This window comes from Eublepharis macularius, chromosome 17 (assembly GCF_028583425.1).
Source record: "Eublepharis macularius isolate TG4126 chromosome 17, MPM_Emac_v1.0, whole genome shotgun sequence".
Taxonomy (NCBI): Eukaryota; Metazoa; Chordata; class Lepidosauria; order Squamata; family Eublepharidae; genus Eublepharis; species Eublepharis macularius.
In genome coordinates, this window is record NC_072806.1 from 38,404,267 (window position 1) to 38,427,416 (window position 23,150).

At 46.4% G+C, this 23,150-nt stretch overlaps 1 protein-coding gene across 2 annotated transcripts in view; it reads right to left on the reverse strand.

Annotated features, from left to right (window-relative positions):
• Positions 1-23,150, reverse strand: part of NF1 (neurofibromin 1) — a 290,705-nt gene that overhangs the window by 83,110 nt on the left and 184,445 nt on the right. For both annotated transcript variants that reach the window (XM_055001104.1, XM_055001103.1), the window contains one exon: positions 4,242-4,674. In XM_055001104.1, coding sequence (XP_054857079.1) covers positions 4,242-4,674 — 433 coding nt within the window. The remainder of the gene's footprint in view (positions 1-4,241; positions 4,675-23,150) is intronic.

Sequence of the window (23,150 nt, forward strand, 5' to 3'; positions counted from 1 at the left end):
TTCGTCGCATGTTTGGGGTCTGCCAAATCTTCACAACGGTATACCACCTTCAGATGGACAGGCTGGTGGAGAGATTCAACCAGACCCTCAAGGCGATGCTGCAGAGGGTAGCCAGGGAGCACCCGAATGGCTGGGACCTTTTTATCGACCCCCTGCTGTTTGCGGTATGAGAGACTCTGCAGGCATCCACTAGGTTTGCTCCCTTTGAACTGATCTATGGGTGGAGGCCATGAGGCATTCTAGAGGTGGTAGAAGGTCAATGGGCGCCCAGCTCTGGGCAGGCAGGACTTCCCATGACTGAGCATGTGCGGCGGTTATGGGAGCAGCTCGAAGAAGCCTGGGTGGCAGCCCAGCGCAATTTGCAGTTGGCCCAGGCTGCCCAAAAGGAGTGGTATGATCAGGGAACCCGCCTCTGTACCTTCCAGGTGGGGGACAAAGTCCTGATACACCGCCAAGCCTTTGGGCCGGGCACGGCCGGGGACCCCTGGCAGGGGCCATTTACAATGACCAAAGTCCTGGGGCCCCTGTGCTACAAGATGGAGTGCAGGCCAGGCCCCTGGCAGTACAAGAGGTTGCAAGTTAAAAATATGAAAGAATGGCGGGCGAGGCCAACCCAGGGTTGCCAGCTGGCGGACGACCCGATGGAACCATTCAACGGAGCCCTCCCGTGGATGGTGGAGGAACAACCTGAGGCAAGACCCGTCTTAGGCGACAAGCTTGAGCCTGAGCAGAGGTGGCAGGCCTTGCTTCAAGAGTTCGCTGACAGCTTCTCAACACACCCCAGGTGGATGTTGCTGGTGAGCCACTCCATATCAACCCCTGGGGGTCAGGTGGCCTGGGCGCCCTGCAAGCAGTGGGAGGTGGTCGGCAAGGAAGTGGCAGATATGCCACAGTTAGGGTGATCGAACCCTCGAATAGAGCTTGAAGGAGCCCGGTCGTACTGGTCCTCAAGCCCAATGGATCCATACGATTTTGTGTCGACTACAGAGAAGTCAAAAAGTTGGCAATGTCTGATGCCTATCGTATGCCCTGGGCTGAGGTCCTGATTGACCAATTGGGGACTGCCCGGTACCTGTCAGTGTTGGACTTCACCAAAGGTTACCGGCAGGTGCTGACAGCACCTGAGGACATAGAGAAGACAGCCTTCACCACCCCTCAAGGCTTGTTTCACTTCCAGGTCATGCCCTTTGGATTGCACGGAGCCGCAGCCACCTTCCAGAGGTAGGTGAATCGCACCTTGTCCTAATGCCAGGGGTTTACAGCCACATACATTGACGATATTCTCATCTACAGCCTGGACTGGACATCTGATCTGGACCACCTTCGGCAAGTCTTTCAGGCGTTATGGGCCCCCGGACTCAAGGCCAACCCCTACAAGAGCCACCTGGGATTTCAAGAGCTTAAGTACCTGGGATTCATCGTTGCTGCTTTGCCACACTGGAAAACTGCCTGCTCCCAGCTATGAAGCAACAGCTCTGCCAGTTTCTGAGACTGGTCGGGTACTACGGTAAATTCATTATGAACTTTGTGAACCGGGCTAGCCCGTTGACGGATGCCCTGCAGAAGATTTAGCCCAACCAGGTCCAGTGGACATCAGCTCGTCAGCACACCTTCAAAGACCTGCGCACGGCTCTCTCCCAGGTGCCCATCCTCTGAAATCCTGATTTTGGATGACCCTTTATTGTGCAGACAGATGCATCTGACATGGACCTCGGGGTTGTACCAACCCAGGAGTTTGATGGACAGGAGCACCCCATCTTGTTCCTGAGTCACAATCTGCAGCTGGCCGAACAAAAATATGCAGTTTGGAGAAAGTGGCCCTGGCGGTCAAGTGGTCCACCGGGACGTTACAAAACTACCTCACGGACAACCCGTTTGTTTTGGTGACGGACCATGCCCTCCTCCTATGGATGGCCCGTATGAAAGATCACAATGCCCGAGTACTGAGATGGTACCTGTCTCTTTTGTCTTTTAGTTTTTGGATATGCCACAGACCTGGCCGGGAGCATGCCAACAGTGACTTCATGTTAAGGATACTCAGCGACGAAGCACCTGGAGCCGCTTTTCCACGGAGTGTGTGTGTGTGCCTGGGGATGGTGCCCCGACTGAAGCAGGACCCCACCCTGCTGCCAGCCAGCCCAGCCTGCACACAACTGAAGCCGTAGGAGGCGGCCGGGCCCCACAGCAGCTCCCAGAGCAAGCCAACTGCATGGAAGGGCTGGGAAGACACCCCGAGATGCCATGCCTGGCTGCGGTGCTCCCCATCAATGACGGAGGGTCCAGCAGTGGCTGCGGCGAAGTGCAGGAGAGTAAGAGGATCCCGGCCCCACAGGGTTCAGCTCGTGGCGGCACTGTGCCAGAAACAGCCAGGCCTACCCAAGGCCAGCAGGCCGAGGGACGGCCAGGTGCCGGGCCCCAGGAGGGTGCGGCTAGAGGTGGAAGGAGCAGATGGCCAGGCCCTGCCTCCAAAGGGCAGACAGAGGCCGGTGCCGCCTGGGGGAGGACCAGGCTCCGCCCAAGGCCTGGGGGTGGAGGAAACTGAGGGAGGCGGCCCCATTGACCAGCCAGGGGGCAGGTGGAGGCAACAGGTGTGGCCACAACTGGCCCAGGGCTTGCACTGGGTATGGGTGGATGGGAGGCGGGGCAAGGCCGGCCTTAGAAGGGAGAGGGGATAAAAGGAGGGATCATACTCCCGACCGGGGAGGAGTGAGAGAGACTTGTCCCTGACGCTAAGGGCAGCCTTTCTGGCAGGATTCAGGACAGGAGAGCTACCCACCCTGGTCCCAGCCATTCTGAGGTCATAATGGAGGAGCCCTATCTTCCGCAAAGGGGGACAGCGGAGGGTGGACAATAGGGCCAGCAAGGTGGCCTCGAGCTGAGGAAGAGCCGGTAGGGCGGCCAGCCATCGCAGCATCACAGCGGAGGGGCGTGCGCCACAGCGGGCAGAGCCTACGCATTACACATGACGTGCCAAATTTGCTTCCATGTTTGGAAAACTGTCTTTTCCAATCCTGAATGAGTAACATCTTGGCTGCCACGATTACATATCTCAAAAGATATAGTTGGCTTTTAAACACTCTTCCAAAACAATATCCTAATAAATACAATTATTGAGACATTTCCAAGTTGACACCTAATATTTCACATTTTGCATTATGTATCTGTTACCAATATTTTCCGATAACTTGGCATTCTCATCATTTTATTCCGAAAGGAGCCTTCTTGATTCTTATGTCACCAGCAAAAATTAGATGAACCCACAAACACTTTCATCAATCAACTAGGCATATAACAACATCTGTAAACGTTAAGCAATTCTCTCTGATTTAAATATTCCTATGGAAGTTCTATTCCACCATTCTCGGGGGTCCCGCCTGCCATCCTTTTTTAAACCTCCCTTGTTACTTTCTTGAAATAAAGTATATAAATTGCATAATAAACCTTGCTGGTCAGACGGATTTTCCATTAATTTCTTTAAGCTGGTTAATAGTCATATATATTGGCAGGGTGATAAATTCCAGCGCTTCCCTTTCAAATTGTTTTTTTTTTTTTAAAGCTGTTATTTTTGTGAGGTTCATTAGCAGAAGGGACAAGATTTTCTGAGTCGCTTAGGGGAGGAGGGGAAGCAGGAGCACAAAGCAGAGAGAGCTTTGATTTTTTTCTCAAGAGCAGGGGATGCTCTCAACAAGACAGTCTGAGGGTTAGGCATTTTAGGGAGACACTGTGAATATTGATGTATTGCTCATACAGATGGCTTGCTAAATTACTGATTTATGTATTAGCTGAAAGCAGAAGAGAACACTCGGGACCTCAGCTCCTGAAGAGACCATCTTTAAGATTTCAGGGAATTTCCATTCCATTGTTTTGCCTTAATATTTTGCATTGTAAATTACCTTGGCAGGAAGTGCCTTGACAGTAAGGCATTGTATAACTGCTGCAAATGAACAAATGAATATCCAAGTACATTCTGGTTACACATACTCTAAACCCTGAGTAGCATGTATCTCTTGGAGAAAGAGCCACTTAAATTGGAAGTCGGGCTCCTTAAGGTGGAGGAAGGTTTCTAACTTTGCTCAGTAGAGTAGTAAGATACATATTAGTATTTTCATTTTTCCAGAATGAAAATAGAAGTTAAAAACAAAAGAGGATGAGGAATTCAGAGGTTAATACTTGCACTGCAGAACTGCAGTACTCATACAGCCCTGATGACACAATGAGGGACAGCATAACACAAGACTCACTTTGATAGAAACTTTGGTATCCTTGTGGGCCAGCTTGAGAGCATTGTGGAAAACCTTTAGGTCTTCTTCTAGGGCCAAGGTGGCAGCCGGAAGTTTCTGCTGCTCATGCTCTATGTGTTCTGCCAGTTTCCCTGGACAGTCAATGAAGATTAGCCTCTTGCTGCCTTTGAGGCCCGTCAGGAGTCTCTCATGGTACTTGGTGTACTCCCTCACCCAAGAGTTGCAATTGTAGATGTAAACTGCGGAGACGTTTTCATAAGCGAACCCTGGGAACACGACGAACCATTTGGAAAGGAAGTCCGTTTTGAAACGGTTGCTGGGTCCAGCGTGAGTGAGGTCCACCACGATCTCATATGGCTTAGCGTAGTATGGCTTCAAAGTTAACAAGACGTGGTATATCAGCAGGTCACCGTTGATATGGCCGGTCTTGAACCTAGAAGAGAGAAAATCAACAGCAAAGGAATGAAATAGTGGAAGCTCACCTCAGCATGAGTCCTCTTGCTTAGGACAAAAACAAAAGAGATCATCCCCCAGAGATTCTTGCAGAGATATTAGCTCTGCAGTGACTTTGCTGAGAAGGTATAAACAGCTGCTATTACTGTTCGGGCTCAGATCATCCATCATGTTAGCGACAAGGAGGAATAAGGACAAAGCCAAATGTTCCTCATGAAAAAGGCAGCAATCTATAGTAGATGGGGCTGATCTTTCCATAAGGCACATGTGTTCAGATTCAGAAAGGCCCTGATAATCAAGCTACTTTTTATAGTATGGTTCTTTAAAAGGGTCATCCATTTGTGGGTGCCTTTCCATGGAAGCACAGGGACACGAGGATCGCAAGAAACACTCCCAACCACGCATCTCTCCCTGTACCTTTTGATCTGGGCACAACAATTTAACGTGCCATTTCATTATTATTTATTTAATTCAATTTATATTCCGCTCTCCTCGCATGCGGGCTCAGAACGGATCACAGGCAGTAATAAATACAATACAAACAAATTACATAAATTAGATTAAAGCATCAGTCACATCACCCAAGCATTAAAACACATCTGTGGGGCAGGGCGGCCAGCTACCAGATTACAACAATCTGGGGGGGGCAACACTCCCCCCCATAGGAGGCCAGTTTTTTGGCCCGCTCGCCTCAACCCCCATATGCCTGGTGGAACACTTTGTCTTACAGGCCCAGCGGAAAGATAATAAATCTGCCTGGGCCCAGGTTCCATAGACAGAGAGTTTCACCAGGTTGGGGCAAGGGCCGAGAAAGCCCTGGCCCTAGCCGAGGCAACGTGGACCTCCCTAGGGCCAGGGGCCACCAGTAGATGTTTATCGGCTGAACTGGGCCATCCTTTAGTATGGAATATTTCATTAATTCTGTGTGAGGGCATCCACATCATAGAACTGTCTTCCCTAGGAAGGTTGCCAGCCCCTGCTATTGTCCCTTTACTACTGGCAATCTTTTTGCTTCAAATCCTTCTGAGATTTTTACTAGCATCAACTTTTAATTAGATTACTATTACTGTTGCCTCTCTAATTTTACTAAAGTGAGTTTGTGGGTTTCAGTTATGATTTTGTTTTACCATAATGCTACTGTGTGTTCATTTCATGCTGTGCCTCACTTGCCTTTCTCACGTAGACCCAGGAGACATGAAAAAATGCAGACAACAACACTGATCTTTTCCTGTAAAATGCAACGGTATGAACCCTTTTTCAGCTACTTTCACACAAAGACAAAGAACTTTATTATAATAACCAGTGCAAAGAAATAGAAGACAACAACAAAAAAGGAAGAACAAGAGATTTGTTCCAAAAGATCCGAGAAATCAAAGCGAAATTCAAGCCATGGCTTGAGATCCTGAAAGATCAACACAGAAATACAGTATCTGATCAGGACGAAATAAAGGAAAGATGGAAACGATACACCAAAGAACTATACAAAAGAGATGGAAAGATGACAGATACTTTCGATGAAAAATCTTTTGATGAAGAACCAAAATCCTAGTAAGTGAAGTAAAAGCTGCACTCAAAGCAATTGGAAGAAACAAAGCACCTGGAGTAGATGGAATACGAACAGAGTTATTTCAAGCTACAGAAATGGAATCCATCAGAATCTTAACAAGAATATGCCAACAAATATGGAAAACAAAAAAATGGCCCACCGACTGGAAACACTCAGTCTGCATTCCAATTCCAAAAAAAGGGATGCCAAAGAGTGCAGCAACTACCAGACTATCATGTTAATTTCCCACGCAAGCAAAGTGATACCCAAAATTCTATAGCAAAGACTTTTACCATTTATGGAACAAGAAATGCCAAACGTTCAAGTTGGATTTAGAAAAGGAAGAGGCACCGGAAATCACATTGCAATTTATGATGGCTAACGGAACATACCAGGGAATTTCAGAAGGAAGTCGGCTTGTGTTTTATAGATTACAGCAAAGTTTTTGACTGTGTGGATCATGAAAAGATATGGAGAGTCTTAAAAGAAATGGGGGTGCCACAACATCTAATTTTTTAAATGTGCAACCTTTACTCTGGACAAGAGGCTACTGTCAGGACAGACTACGGGGAAACAGAATGGTTTCCAATTGGCAAGGGTGTCAGACAAAGATACATCTTATCTCCCTACCTGTTCAGTCTCTATGCAGAGTATATCATAAGGAAAGCTGGATTAGATCTAGAAGAAGGTGGAGTGAACATTGGTGGAAGGAACATTAACGATTTGAGATATGCAGATGACACCACGTTATTGGCAGAAAATAGAGAAGACTTAAAACAACTACTGATGAAAGGTTAAAGGGGAAAGCGCCAAAGCAGGATTACAGCTGAATGTCAAGAAGACAAAAGTAATGACTACTGAAGAATTACACAATTTTAAAGTTGACAATGAGGAAATGGTTCAAGATTTTCTATTTCTTGGCTCAATCATCAATCAAAACCTGAGGAAACTAGGGCCCGGCAGGATTTGTTATCTTTCCGCCGGGCCTGAAAGACGGAGATATTCCGCCAGCCATTTGGTGGGGGCTAGGCTGTCCTCTTGCCAGCCATACCACTGAAGACCTTCCACCACCCATGCAGGAAAATGCTGTATTTTAATATTTTATACCCGCCAATTTTAATTGTTTTGATATAATGTTTTAATGTTTTTATAATCTTTTTACTGTTTTAAACTGTTGTTAAACCACCCTGAGCCTGTCTGACGGGGAGGGCGGTCTAGAAATGTGATAAAATAAATAAAATAAATAAAAGAGAGACTGCAATGAAGAAATCAGAAGATTGAGACTTGGAAGAGCAGCTGTGAGGGAGCTAAAGATCCTTAAAGATAAAGATGTCTCTCTGGGAACCAAGATCGAGATAATCCAAACCATGGTATTCCCCATTATGATGTATGAATGTGAAAATTGGACAGTGAAGAAAGCTGACAGGAAGAAAATTGATTCATTTGAAATGTGGTGCTGGAGGAGAGTTTTGCAGATACCATGGACAGCCAAAAAGACAAATAAGTGGGTACTAGATCAAATGAAGCCTGAATTCTCCCTAGAAGCTAAAATGACAAAACTGGTCACATCATGAGAAGACAAGATTCTCTGGAAAAGTCAATAATGCAAGGAAAAGTGGAAGGCAGTAGGAAAAGAGGAAGACCTAAAACGAGATGGCTTGACTCAATAAAAGAAGCCACGGCCTCCAGTTTGCAGAATCTGAGCAAGTCTATTAATGATAGGAAGTTTTGGAGGTCTTTCCTTCATAGGGTCACCATAGGTCAGAGGCAGCTTGATAGCACATAACACACACATGAACCCCCTTTACGGCAGAAACACACACATTTGTAACGATGCATGCATATAGGGGAAGGGAAATCACTGACAATTGCAGCTCTCCAGGTGCTGAGGCACATTCACCACATCTGCCTTCAAAACAATTTTGCACCCCTCACATATAAACATTTGCAATGTGTAAAAGGGCTGCTGCAAGTGTTACACTTTCAGCCTTTATTTGAGGGACGGGCAGAACATCACTCAAGAGTGACCAATCACTTAGCAGGCATTTAAAAGTAGCTCTCCTCTCACCCCCAGTGCTGCAGAAATCATTTTCTTATATTTCCCTTTAAAACCACTGCTATAAGCTTCTCTCCTCTTTCTCTTTTGTGCTTATGGATGTAGCAGCAAACGTTCCCTCCACTGCTGTGCATGGGGAAACCGCACCAGCACTCTTTCCCGTTTGCCTCTTCTCTGCTGCCTTCATATGCACTCTTGCTCTGGGTGCTACTGGCTCTTCCTCCCTGCATCCAAGCAGCTGTTTTGCCTCTTCCAGGATATATTTTTCCACCTGCAGGGCAAGCTACTCTTTGGGGGTAGCGAGGTGGTTTACTTTGGGGGAAGTAAAGCACAGTAAATGTTTCCCCACTCAGGCACAGCAGACTTGTTGTGAAACTCAGTAATTTTTATGTGAACCACCATTTTGTGTCCCACCCACCAAGCCACCATTTTGCCACTGGTAGCTCCTAAGGCTCTTGAAAAAAAGTAACTCCCAGAAACAACACCTGACCTTCTTTGTATAATAAAACCATGTGTAATGATTCCAAGTAAATGTGTGCATGTATCTTTAAATGCTTGGCGTGAGACAGGTGAAGAGGGGGGTGAAAGAGAGGGATGAGTGAGTGATGTGATTGGCTGACGACTGAGAGTGTGGGCGGAGTGAAGGCGGTTTAGACTGAGGGTGGAGAGCCAAAGGTTCAGTCCGAGGAAGGCCGGCCGGCTGTGTGCTGCCTGAGTATGTCCAAGTATTTATGAGGGAAATAGAACCTGTGTGGAGCCTGAACTGAGCAAGTTTGTGAAAGGACACTCAGCCGGGGAAAGGGAGGCCAGCCGTGGGCTGCCTGAGTAACTTTAAGCACACCTGTGAGAGAAATATTGAGTCAGAGAAAGAGGCTAACTGTGTGTAAAGCCTTAGAAGCGATCTGTGCTAATGAGAGTAAATGAAGTAACTTTAAGAACCGAGAACTACTTGTATGAAACCGATACGCTTCTTGAAAAAATAAAAGTATATTTTTTGTTTTGGTTACATCCCAGAGTAGCTGTCATTGCTATATCCCAGTCCTATCCTCAGGGCCACATAGAGCCACGAAGGAGCCTGACGCTTAGGAACGTTACCAAAGGGAAAATTGAAATAAAATATCTTGGAATATAATATTCCTGGTGGCAGCAAACTACCCAGAGGGTGTTAAGGGAAAGATCAAAGGCAAAATCTACCCAAGAGCAAGCAAGGGTCGTAACGCCATGACATGCTAACTCCAGATGACAATGGGGGAGAGCTTTTGGTTCCGCAAGTGTCAAGTCTGACGAACATCTGAATCAATCTCACTATGACAAATTTTGAACATCCGTGTCTTTTAGCAGGCAAATGCCTGCAGCTTTCACATAGACTGCCCCCCTTAACCCTCTAAAAATAAGCAGAAAGGAAGAACAAATCTTAGCTAAAGAAAATGAAGATGGTCATCACAGCACATCAACTATATTCAGATTTTTACACTTTTTAAAAAGGTAAACTTTATTTCCTTTATAAATAGAACCAGCACCCAACATCACAGCCAGGATTCCACACTAAATTCCAATTTATCTGCTTTCCTTCAACTCTGAGACCAATGCCCTTTCCAAAACATGAAATCAGGTCATTTATTAGAATGGTGCTGCCCTAATTAAGCAACACCTGGCATTTACATTTTGAATCCTTCATTTGATGGGATTATAAATTCAGATGTTTTAGGTGCCAAAGTCTATTACGCAGCACCCCGCTGCTTAACTGGATGAATAGCAGAAGAGCAGAGATGTTTAGAGGCTTTGAGAATAGCAAAACAAGCTCATCTAAAGCCCTTCTTAGACTTATTTTAAAAGCTTTACTGCTGTTTTAAGGAGGAAAGCAAGCTAGCAGAGGAAAGTGTAAAATGCTTAGCACAGCAGACACAGGTGAGGCAGATACTCTAAACCAAGTCTCCTTCCTTAGGGAGTTTTAACAGGTGCCCTGGCACTTGCGTTCTCAAGGATCACTGGCTGTTCCGCTGCCCTACATACGAAACTGTTACAGCAGCTACTTAACCCAGATTTTGAATACAGGCAGCTAAAAAGAGAAGCCCAGACTAAGGAGCTCAAAGCAGCAAGAGACATGACGCCCCTGGAGGTCATGGCCAGTGACAGATTTTGATGAGTGTTTGGGGGTAACCATGCCTCCCCGTTGCTGCTCCACTCATTGTGGCCACTTTCCTCTGCAATCACAGCTCCCTTCTTCCCCTTCTGCCTTAACAGAGCCTGTTTTTAAAAGAGTACCTGGATACAGCCACGTTTATTACTCAGATCCGCCCTGAGCCTGCAGGCTGTGAGAAGGGCGGAATATAAACTGAATTAAATAAATAAATAAAATCTCCCCTAATTCCTTCCAATACATCCCCTGTTACCATGGCTTTTGACCATGCAAGTCCCCTATACCCAGCGTAAACATAGTGCGATACCCACGGAAGGCTGCTGCCACAAATCACGTTTGTGACATTTTGTAAACGGATGGTATCGCACGAGGAAGCTGGCAGCCTTCCGTGAGTATCGCACTATTTTTAGACCGTGGAGAAATGGCCATAGTCTTTTTGGTGGTCAAGGAGAATTACCCTGCTTCCTTTTTCACCAGTGGAAAAGATGGTTGGATCCAGCCCATTGTGCTGTTGAAGGGGCCTCTGTGCTGACATGAGAGAAACGCATGGATAATACGTACAGGAACTTTGGTCTCTGCACTGTGCTTCCTCAACTGTCTATTTTCTCAATGGGCCCTTTGCCAGGCAGCTGCCCATCCATGCCAACTTCAGATGCTGGCCCTGCTGGGTAGTTTCAGGTAGGCAGCCACCTTGGCCTGGAGCAGAAGAGCCAGATTCGAATCAAACAGCTCCTTAAAGACCAGCAAGATTTTCCAGATTAAAAGCTTTCAAGAGTCAAGCTACCTTCATCAGATATAAGATCTGAAGGGAGCCTTGACTCTTGCAAACGTATACCCTGGAAAATCTTTTTTGCATTTAAGGTGTTCTTGAACTTGAATCTGGCCCTGCTCTGAGCCCCCAAAGCAGCAAATAGTCCAAGACAGTCTCTCTTTTCCTGATTTAAACTGTAAAGTGCCCTGCATAGAGCCTTGACAGAGAAGCAGCACATGAACATAAAGAGAAAATCAATAAATGCTGCTGGAAATGGAAAGTTTACTTTGAGACAGGTTGATCACAGTTTGTAATGATGTGAGGTATTTTAAGTTGCACTGACTTTCCCCCCCGGAATTTTCACTTGAGCACATTTTAGTCAGGCAGCAACTAATAAACTCATTAATGTGAAACAAAACATTCTCCTGTCTTTTAAAGTAATCATTCGGAATTGATTGTCATTTGCTTTCTCTTTCTCCAGTTGTGTGGTGACCTGTGATTTTGACAGTAACACTGAATTCCATTACTATTGGACACCCCGGTGCCATCTTTCCCTACTGCCTTCTCAACAGGTGTCCGTTGATAATGGATGGGGAGGAGGCGATGGCTCAGCGGAGGAACACCTGCTTGGCACGCAGGAAGTCCCAGATCCCACTCCTGGCATCTCAATTTTAAAGGGCCAGGCAGTAGGTGGTGTGAAAGACTTCCATTGGAAATCATGGAGAGCAGCTGCCAGTCTGAGCAGACAATACTGAAATACATGGTGGACCAATTAAAGGCAGCTACAGCTGTGCCATGCAGGCTGCCCAATTCTACCTCACTGCCAGTATTTGTTCTTGTAGTCTCCCCCCTCCCCCAACTCCTATGGGGCTGTACATACCATTCCAACGCCTTTCAAAGCCCCCAGATTCCTCCCAGGCTAGGCCCAGATAGTCTTCAGGCACCAATACGGAATAGCCATCAATTCCAATTAAATAAACATTAAATTAGCTCCTCACCCTGCCCTAGGGTTGCCAGCTCCAAATTGGGAAATTCCTGGAGATCTAGGGGGTGAAGCCTGGAGAAAGAGGGGTTTGGGGAGGGAAAGGACCTTGGCATGGCATGATTTCATACAGTCCACCCCCCAAAGTAGCCATTTTCTCCAGGTGAACTGATCTCTGTGGCCTGGAGACCTGTTGTAATTCCGGGAGATCTCCAGCCACTACCTGGAGGCTGGCAACCCTACCCTTCCCTGATCACACCCTGAATTTAGGCAGCGCTCTTAGCTACTTCTTGCGCTTACCTTCTTCCAAGCAAGTAGGCCCCAAGAGTTCTTTCTAAGGCCACTGCCCATAGTCACACCACACTGGTATTAAGAGAAGAGACAAATTTAACTAAAACAAGAAAATACTAAAGCATCTACATGGCAGCCTGTGTCACATGAATCATTTCTTTGTTTAAAATGCAAATGCCTTCACACTTTGCCCAGGCTCAAGGCAGTTTACATGAAATGACAATAAAATGATATAAAACTACAATTAAAACACTGAAGATGCTGCAATGAAACAAGGAATTTGGCAGCTAAAAACAGAAAAGCGGTTCAGACTAGCCTCTAAACGAAACCTAAAACCCGCTTCACTACAACTTCTTGGTGACCTTGCAGAGCGCTGTGCCAGCCCTCCTCTACACAGGGAGGTCAGTAAAGTGCTGTAGGGACAGCTGAAGTCAAGCCCTGTCCCTTGAGAGGTTGACGACGTTTCCCACAAGGCTTGGTTTCAAAGCGAAAGAGGCTCGGCTCGAAGATATTTGTGGCCGCTCTAAGGACAAGAACCACCATTCAGACCAGCTCAATGTACAGATCACAGGGGACTCCAGGAGTACATGCATTCAAAGGCAGGTTAGAGAGAGGGAAAGACAAGAGAGAGAGAGAGAGAGAGAGAGAGAGAGAGAGAGAGAGGGGCAAAAATGCAGAAAGACACAGGCTGTCCAGGAGGAGATGCGTGCCTGCAACGGAAACCCCCATTTAAATTCAGTATAAAAGGAGAAACAGGCTGGGTTTAAACTAACACTGAAATCCTAAGCAGAGTTACTCCAGTCTAAACCCGTTGAAATCCATGGGCTTAGACTGGAGCAACTCTGCTTAGGATTTCACTGTAAGCACAGATACAATGGGGAAAAAATATCTCTTCCTCCCAAGGCAGGGCTGTTTTTGTGCTTTTTCATACCACTTGGAGGACTAATTTGAGTAAAATGGTGGTTTCTCCCCCACCCCTTCCTCTCTAAGGCATCATGGCATACTTACAACAGAAAGGAAGTGTGTCATCTCTGTGGTTTGGTTCTGTAAATGGAGAACTAAACACAGTGTTTAGGATGCACGTTCTCTTATAAAACGTTTTTTTTTAAAAACCTCATCATCACCCACTTCTAGAGTTTACCACTGTGATGGCCAGAAAAAAGAACAGGCAGCTAACTTAATACAACTCTTCAAAGCCAGACTCTGCTGGCTCCTCCACCAGGTAAGAGTTGGGCTTCATTTCTATCTTTCTTTGTAACGTGTATCTAATTGCGGGTTTCAATATAGAAGAAGAAAGTGGTTTATTCAGACAAGCTCAGCCTTTGTGCTTGGAATGTATTTTCTGAGGGAGAATACCTCTGACCTGCTCATCATTCCTTAAATTTTATTTATCTGTCTGACGTGGGGAAAAATACCTGAAAAGCAGAGTCAGGAACTAGATAAGGTGGTTACACTGAATTTATCATACTGCATGGTGACAAACCCACAGGATAACGGTGTGAGGTGCTTGGAATACATGGAAGAGGCATAGAAATGCTAATTTGTCATCAAAATGACCCTATAAATGAAGTGACCTACAGTGGATAAGGAGGCTGTAATAGTCAGGTTTTGTTTTTGTGAAAAATGGAATCCTTAATATTTTGCCATTAAATAGCACAGTACAAATAGGGCAGAATCCTACCAGCTTTTCTGTTAGCCCAAAAGGAAGGAGGGGGCCTTTTGACCCCCTCCCCAATACTGGGGACTGTGGAACTCATTGAGGCAAAAAGCCACAGGGTTGGCAGCAGGGAGGAGAAATGAGCAAGCCTGCCTCTTCCTCCTCTCACACCAGCAAACAAGCTTGTAAGATCCAATTCAGAGAATAAAAGCACGCCATAGCAGCGATGGACCTTTGTGGGTATATTCATCAGTCAGTGGTGCCATGTAGGACCAATTCAAGTCAACTGAAAGTCTAAACATCACAACCAAGGTTGCCTTTTTCGGGGGGGGGGGTTAGTTCAAAGTGTGTTATACAACATCCCCAAAGTCTTTAATTCAGGAGACACTGGCACACTTGTAAATAGCTGCTTTGAGTTTTTTCTCTGGATCAAAAACTTGCCAACAGTAACAACAAAAACAAAATCACACATTTTTCTGAAGGCGAGGAGGAAGGAGGCAAAGCCTGGGACAGACTGGGGCCCATAGCTTCCAAACAGACGCTTGGCACACAGAAGATATTAAGTTCAGCTTTCTGTTAAAGGCGTATCAGGCAGCAAGACTGGGCAGGCCTCCGCCAGAGACCCTGGAAAGCTGCAGTCATAGACAACGCCGAATAGACCAATCGGCATCAAAGTTCATATAAGGCAAGTCCCCAAGATCAGTTACAGTCCTGATTGACTAGAAGAGGGGGAGAAGAGAAGGTGTGCTTGGAAAAACCAGAGAGAAGTGCTTATCTTCACCCAAGTTTGCTAGTTTTATATAGGTGGGGGAGATTTTAACTTACAGAAGAGCTGTCAAAACCAGCAAGTGCCTATCTGTGCAGATGTGGGGTGTATTAAATACTCTCCTGTATGCTTGAATTGCTTTTGTTAACTCCATGCCGGATGTTAAATTCTCCATTTGCATGGCACACCCACAGCTCACAACCCTGAGTGTTCACTAACTTGCTTTTCACCCACCAATTGTGTGGTCAAACAATTCATATCTGAAGAGTTACCATTTCAGGATCAAAGCTCTATGCACTCAGGAAATTGTCAGGCTACAGGATGAACAATGCTTTCAAGATGAACAGCTGATGTTTTGCTTTCTCCTGTGTGTGTTGCCTGGGGCTCTTCCTTCCTTGCTTCACAGGATCATAGGGGTCTTGCCCCCATTGCTCTGCTGAAAAACCCTGACATAGCTGAAGGATGCCCAAGATACAGCAAAGGCACCAAAGAGGAGAAATGGAACTTCATCTCCCTCTCCCATACCACCAGATCTCAGGGACATCCAACGAAACCGATGGGCAATAGATATAGGGCAGACAAAAGAATATACTTCTTTACTCAACAAATAAATAAATTGTGGAGTTCACTGCCAGTGAAGGTAGTGATAGCCATGAACACAGATGGCTGGGCGGAGGGGTTAGACTCATGGAGGAAAGGTCCATCAACGGCTACTAGCCACGATGAATAAAGTGAATCTCCCTATTTAGAGGCAGTTGACCTCTGGCACTCAGTGCTAGGAGGCAACATCAGAGGACAGACTTGGACTCTGCGTCCTGTTTCCTGGCCTTTCTGGGCAACTAGCTGGCCTCTGCCTGAAACAGGTTGCTGGACCAAATGGACCGCTGGTCTGATCTCACAGGGCTTCTTAATTCAAGGGGTCCACCACCCAAGGACTTTGTGATGGACAAATTAATTATTTTTGTTATGGTGACAATTCTTTTACTGTTTGCTCTGTCTGCAAGGCAAGGATGACTTTTGCAATAATCTTTTGTACAGTTAAATTTCCACAACATTTACCCCTTCCAGTTTTAACAGAATCCAAGATACTATATATGACCAAAATAAATGGTGTATATACTCCCCTCCAGTATCTCTGAGGCTGGGAAACAGATCGTGAATGCGAATGACAGGTTTCCCCCTGTTTTCGGTTTTAATCTATCAGTTTGCAAGATGACATCAGTTATACCTGAGATCGGAAGTCAAGGCGGGAAACTGTTTCCCATTTTTACTGGCTGTATTAAAGCTTGCAGGCTTAATGCCAAAGTAACATGTTGCTACCTGCCTCAACCCCTAGGGTAGAGTGGATTAGAAATAAATAAACCATTCCACTATCAAAGTCAAATATACTGTTAATTAAAAAAAACAAAAAATGCTCAGCAAAGACATTATTAACCATTGAAGTAGATGTTCCTGTGTAGAGCCAATTCAGCCTCATCTCTTCTGTATCTCTGCAGGTGACAACTGACCCATCAATATGGAACTGATGGGCAACGCACATTTACATTTGGGATTCCTTTTGGGATTCCTAGCATTGTACTTACAAGAGACAGCAAGTGCTACTGATGCTCCTTTAGGAACGACTAACAGTCCTGAAATTCCTACTAGTCAAAACCCAACAAGCCAAAGCCAAGAGACGACAAAACCAACCACGGCTCTTACTACAACGGTTTCAACCCCTGCGACACACACATCTACTTTCCAATCTTCATTGCCAACAAAGATGTCAACTTCTCCCCCACTGCCCTCAACGCTCCCATCCGAGGCCCTGACATCTTTCTATGCTACCGCTACCACCAAAACTGATCAGGGGCCTGTGACTGTTGGCAAGGATCAGGCTACGGTTAACAAAGCTGAAATCTGTGAAGAAAACAGTAAGAGACTAATGTTGATTTGCTTCATTGTCATCGGGGTTCTTGTCTTCATCTGTGTTCTCTTACTCTTGGCCATTGTCGTTCTGGCGAGCAAAATGTCCAGCCTCAAGAGAAGGCAGCCGAGCAAGCGCCTGCCTAGGAGCAATGGGGATTTTCTAAACAGGAACAGTTTGTGGCCAGTCAGTTTGGAAACACTGCAGAGGATGTCCAGTGAGACAACAGGAGCGGATTCAAAGATGCAAGGCCTCGGGCAGGAGAGAACAAGTGGAGGACATGAGCAATTTGAAGAAGCTGGCAAGAAACTAGCCAGAGAAATATCCAGCAGGCAGAAGAACCGAGAGATGCCAGCAAGATCCCATGACAGCCCTACAGCAAGGGTTGAGATCTAAGCCAAATTCAGACAGCCCTTTTAAAAACTTGAAAGTTGCACACCACCATTGTGAGTGCATTAGGTTCTAAGTAGTGACTGCTACTGGAAATGTTCTGAGCGTCACAGATAAATGAGTTATTGCAAGAGACAATATTGGGTGGGAAAATAGGTAGAAAAACAGAGCTATGTGGGAGTGGTGGGGAGACATCAGGAAAGACTCCTCCTGCAAACAGTCACCAAGATTGTTGAGAGGCAGAATTCGGGTTTACAAGGAAAGCCTTGGGTCACTGTTTGCATCTCGTCCTGTGCGGCTCTCATTTCATGACCTCAGGGGAGGTGCCACCTCCTGCCTGCCTGAACCGCCCCACATCCCTAATCAATGGGCATGCCAATCCACCCCCTTCCGCTGGCCATGCATCACTGCACGAGGGGGTGCCGTTTGCTGTGTTGCTTACCAGGACTGCCTCAACACCAACCCTGCATTTGGCAGCATCGCCAAAACGTCTCCTTGTGACCCTAGTACCTGCCTATACCTGGATGCTCGTCTCCTGAGAGACACAGACCATTTCCTCTCCTGGCACTTGGGGGAGGAATTTAATCAGTGCCAGCCCATGGAATTTAGTTCCCAGTGGTCAAAAATCTCCATGCCAATCCCAGCTTCTAACAATCTCTTCAGCTTCTGTAAAACTTGCTCTTCAAATATGATTTCTGAGTTTTACGAAGAAGGGAGGGAGACGGTACTGCCTTGTTAGCAGGATGAAAGAAAAAGTGTGGAACAAGTTAACTATATACACTGGACTACCAAATGGAAATATCCATCTTGTGCAATTGCTCAATTTGTTCCAAATAGAATCTCTTCTGTTAAACGTCATTCTTGCTTGGATTTCCCCCTCATTTATACGGCTGAAAGTAAAAATCTTGATCTGTCTTAAATGAAGTAATAACAACAACAACAACAACAACATTCGATTTATATACCACCCTTCAGGACAACTTAACGCCCACTCAGAGCGGTTTACAAAGTATGTCATTATTATCCCCACAACAAAACACCATGTGAGGTGGGTGGGGCTGAGAGAGCTCCAGAGAGCCGCGACTAGCCCATGGTCGACCAGCTGGCTTCAGGTGGAGGAGTGGGGAATCAAACCCCATGGTCTTAACTGCTACACCAAACTGTAGGAGTAGGAGCCAGAATGTTGTGCTTTCTGTTAAGGTCAGGGCCAGGATTGAATTCCTGCTGGGCTATGAACCGCAGGGGGTGAGGGTCCACCAGTTACTCTCAGCCTACTTCACAGGGTTGTTACATGAAGATTAAATGGGGGAGCGGGGGATGTACACTATTCTGAACTTCTTGGGGGAACACAACAGAATCAAAATAGTACCGATTATTATTTGCAAGGTTGTTATTGCTTTCAAGCTCACCAGATGTTAGAAGTTTGTTGCCTTGGGATAGTAACTGGCTACCCCAGATTGATTCTGAGGTATTTACACACGAACCTCAATGAAATTTCATCGTATCTGACAACCGAAGTTAGTTCCTGCAAACATAAATGCACAAGTTATGTCTTGTGGCTTATGCTTGTATCCTACATAAACCCATGTGGGTAGCTGTGTTAGTCTGAAGCAGCAAAATATAAACAAAATATCTCATCTTTAAAGATGAGATGGCAAACCTTGGCTGAAAGAGCTTAAAGCTTGCCTTCTTGAACCCTTCTCCTGAAGGGAGCTAGCTGGTCATTAATAGCTGATTGGACCAGATGTAGCAGTACACTATGATTAAAAGTTTGTCCTGCAAGTCAAGACTCCAAACCACTGACCAATCCCTGAGGGGAGGGAGAGAACAAACAATGGTTTCCTAGTCAGGATGGAACAGCAATAAGCAGTATGCAGCAACCTGGAAATAACCATTGTGTTGTGCATGGGAAGAGGGCTGGAGGAAGAGGGGAATGTGCACAGGTGAGGATCCTTCAGTTCATTCATGGAGAAAAAAAATATGGTCTGCTCTTTCATCTGACCCCCACCAAAGAGTAGTTCTCATAATGACCCATGACTCCATCCTGAAAGTCCTCCTACACTGGAAACGGACACGGCTTCCTTGCCAGTTTCTAATGTTAGGTCAAGGTAGTCCCCTGTGCAAGCACCGAGTCATTACTGACCCATGGGGGGACGTCACATCACGACGTTTTCTTGGCAGACTTTTGTTATGGGGTGGTTTGCCATTACCTTCCCCAGTCATCTGCACTTTACCCCCAGGAAACTGGGTACTCATTTTACCGACCTCGGGATGGAAGGCTGAGTCAACCTTGAGCCGGCTACCTGAACCCGGCTTCCATCAGGATCAAACGCAGGTCGTGAGCAGAGCTTGGGCTGCAGTAATGCCGCTTACCACTCTGCGCTGAAGAAACAACTTGGCCCATTTCTCATGCTGTGGGGACCCACAGATAATAAAAACACTTAATCTGGCAGGAGCTTCTTGCCATTACAGACAGCATAATGAGAAACGCATTCTTCAATGTGCGTGGCATGGCAGGGCCTTTAGCAAGCCATCTTCAACACTGTACCACAATCAAAACAAGGACTTCCACGTCAAGATAAGTGGTTGTAAGTTTGGGATGAATACTTCAGAATATTTGAGCATGTTTTCAAGGTATGCAATAACAAATATTTCCTATAAATTGCTAAAAGGCACCACCTGCACAGTGAATCAGAAGGGCATTTCCCACACACAGCAGCAGATCTAATCATTTTGCCAAAAAGACGGCTGTTGGGGGAACAGGGACTTCTCAACAGGGCTACCTAGCCAGCCTCCATGGGGGGGGGGGGGATGGAGACCACCTAGAATCAGAACTGATCTCCAGGCCACAGAGATCAGTTCCCCTGCAGAAAATAGCTTCTTTGGAGGGTAGATGTGGCCCCTCTTCTCGCAAAACCATGCCCTTCACAGGCTCCAACCCCCAAATCTCCAGGAATTTCTCAGTCTGGTGCTGGCAACCCTACACTGCCACCTCAATTAGGAAACTCCCTTCTGATGAAGGTTTACTGAATTCCATTGTTGCTTGCTGTGTAAAAACACAGCTGTTTCATAAAGCGCTTGGGACAATTGATAGTTATTACTAACTAAGGGGCCTAATTAGCAACTTCATATAAGTATGTTGTACAAACGAGGATAAAATTGCAGGGGGCAGGGGAAGAAGGAGAATAAATAGTTGAAATTTATCCCCCTATCAAAATCCTCCTTCCTAGAATACAATCTTAGGACTACAGCAGGCCAATTTCCCTCCCCCAAACACTTGTGTTCCTTTTCTTCCCCGCCTTTAATTGCCACCCAGACGCCCCTCGGTGTTCCCTTTCAATCATCTTCCGTAGCTTCTTCAACGTGAAATGAACAAAAGCGCCTCTTCTTCTTTAGCTCCTGCCAGGCGGAGCAGAAGGCTTCACGGCTCCTTGTGTGTTTGTGTGCAGAGTGTTCAGCACGGTGGCCTGGCCAGGGGGCCAGCAGAGCAGCGGCACAGCCTCCCTCTTTCAGGAGGAGAGAGCTCAGGCCTGCGCCTCCCCACTGAGGACGTACAGTAATGCACCATTTCGAAGCACATCGAGCAGCTTGGCAACGGCTTTTGCTTTTTATGAGGTGCAAACCAGCAAGTGGAACTCCGAATTCCCCTTGGAAAGAAGCTTTTTTGCTGAGCCACAGGGAAGAACTCCGAGCTACACAACACCCACTCACAGCCACAGAGGAACACAGCGCTTCCTGTTCATAGTTACCTCACAGGCTGACAGCCATGACAGGAATTGCTCATATGGAAATGCATCCAAGCTATCAAGTGGCCTTTTCATGCAATTTAGCAGACAAACACGGAGAGGAAACCAGTCCTACGCAACCAGTCAGCTGGTGCAGGCTTCACGAGCCAAGCTAGGCATCCCCTTACTCACGTGGCCTTTGCTTGTATGAACTGCTTGGAAAGCTGCCCGCTGAGGCAAGGAGCCAGCGTTCAGAGGAGCTGGGAGGCCTGGTGGATCAAGATGGGTAGCCATGTTAAGTCTGTCTATAGCTGGAGAAAAGAGCAAGAGTGCAGTAGTGCCTAGGAGACTAACAAAATTTGTGGTAGGGTAGGAGCTCTCGTGAGCCCCAGCTCACTTCTTCAGATACCAGGTATCTCACGAAAGCTCCTACCCTACCACAAATGGTGTTAGTCTCCTAGGTGCTACTGCACTCCTGCTCTTTTCTCCTGGGAGGCCTGGGTTCAGATCAAAGCTTACAGGATGATCTTGGACCAGTCACACCCTCTCAGCCTACTCTGAGGAGAGGGGAACGATGTGGCTCATTTTGGATTTCCGCTGTAGAGAAAGGCAGGGTATATATAAATAAGGAAGGAACAGCTGTTCAGCTAAGGGAGAGGCTTCTAAATCGACCACCACCTTCTCTAGAAAGAGGAAGCCACCATTTTCACTCTACTTAGAAACTGCTTGGCTGAGTAGGACAGCCAGTGTGATGTAGCTGTTAGAGTGCTAGAGAAGAACCTGGTGACCTTGGCCCGACTCTCAACTCTACCACAGAAGTTCACTGGGAGACCTCAAGACAGTCACACACACTCCCTTTCCCTTATAGGATTGTTGTCAAGATAAAATGAAGAAGGAGAGGAGACAGACGCTGCAAGCCACCTTGGGTTCCCATTGAAGAGAAAAGCAGAGTGTAAACACCTAAATACACAGGAGGAAAGCCAGTGTGTCAATTTTATTCCTAACCATCCTTGTTTATAGGGACAGCTTATAGAAAGAGCCGTTCTATATGAGTAAAGCAGAGCCGATTGCCATGTGAATTAACACAGCAGACCGAGGCTCTTGACTGATGTCTGCACTAGCACATTATTGCTGTGGAGTGAAGGTGTAACGGAAGAGCAATAACCACAGGATTGCACACTCCCTCATGCTCCTCCCCTCTGAGCGCCACCACCCTGTCTTCCCCAAGAGGCTCTAGCATGGTTCCTGCTAACCAGGATTCCTGCCACGACCACAATGTGTTAATGCCAATAAAGGTCGCTGCTGCTGCTGATTTGAATCTAGATATCAAAGCAAGCTTGAAAGCCATGACTTAGAAAACACCTGATCAGAGTTCATTGTTTAAAATAAGTATTAGACACAACAATGGATATGGGGAAGGAAAGTGGGAGGAACTCAGAATCTTACATCCCATTCTTGATTTTCTAACCATGTTTAAGAGAATAATGAATTACATCTATGCCAGACTAATGAGAAATCTTTAGCTCCAAAGCCCTGCGTTCCAATGGAAAAAGTAAACAATGAGCTAACACACAAGTTCATCCAATGAAACAATATTGGAGGCAGAGGCAGGTGGAAAATACACACACACGGGGGGAGGGGGGGACTTGTGAGAAGCATGAATATTTTCTCTCTCTGAAAGTCCCCGTAGCTTCTCCTCTTCTCCTGCTTCCTTACTAGATGGCCTGCAAGGCCCCTTCCAACTCTACGATTCTTCCCCCACAAGCCAACCTACTTTAATCTGCCCCTGCCATCTTCCGCTTTCCCTCCCCCAGCTCTCTCCCCAGGCAAACTCTGCGTGGTTCTGGCTGCTGGGCTGGGCCCCGTTGCACAGTGGGGACCTACAAGGAACTACCGGGGGGGGGGGTGTCACTTCATTTGCACCTGTATCCCCTACTCGTGCTATTTTTTTTCTTTTCCTCCTCCTGGCAGCCCCCATATCCTCTCCTCTCCCTGCTTCCACTTATACCTACCAACCTTTAACCTGCCCCTCATACTCAGATATTTTATTTACTTCAGCTATACCCCACCTTTCTCTACAATAGGGACCGAGAGCAGCTTATATCATTCTGCTCTTTTCCATTTTATCCTCACAACAACCGTATGAGGTAGGTTAGGCTAAGAGTGTATGACTGGCCCAAAATGACCCACTAAGCCTGCCTGGCACAGTGGGGATTCAAACCTGGGTCTCTTAGATCCTAGTCTGA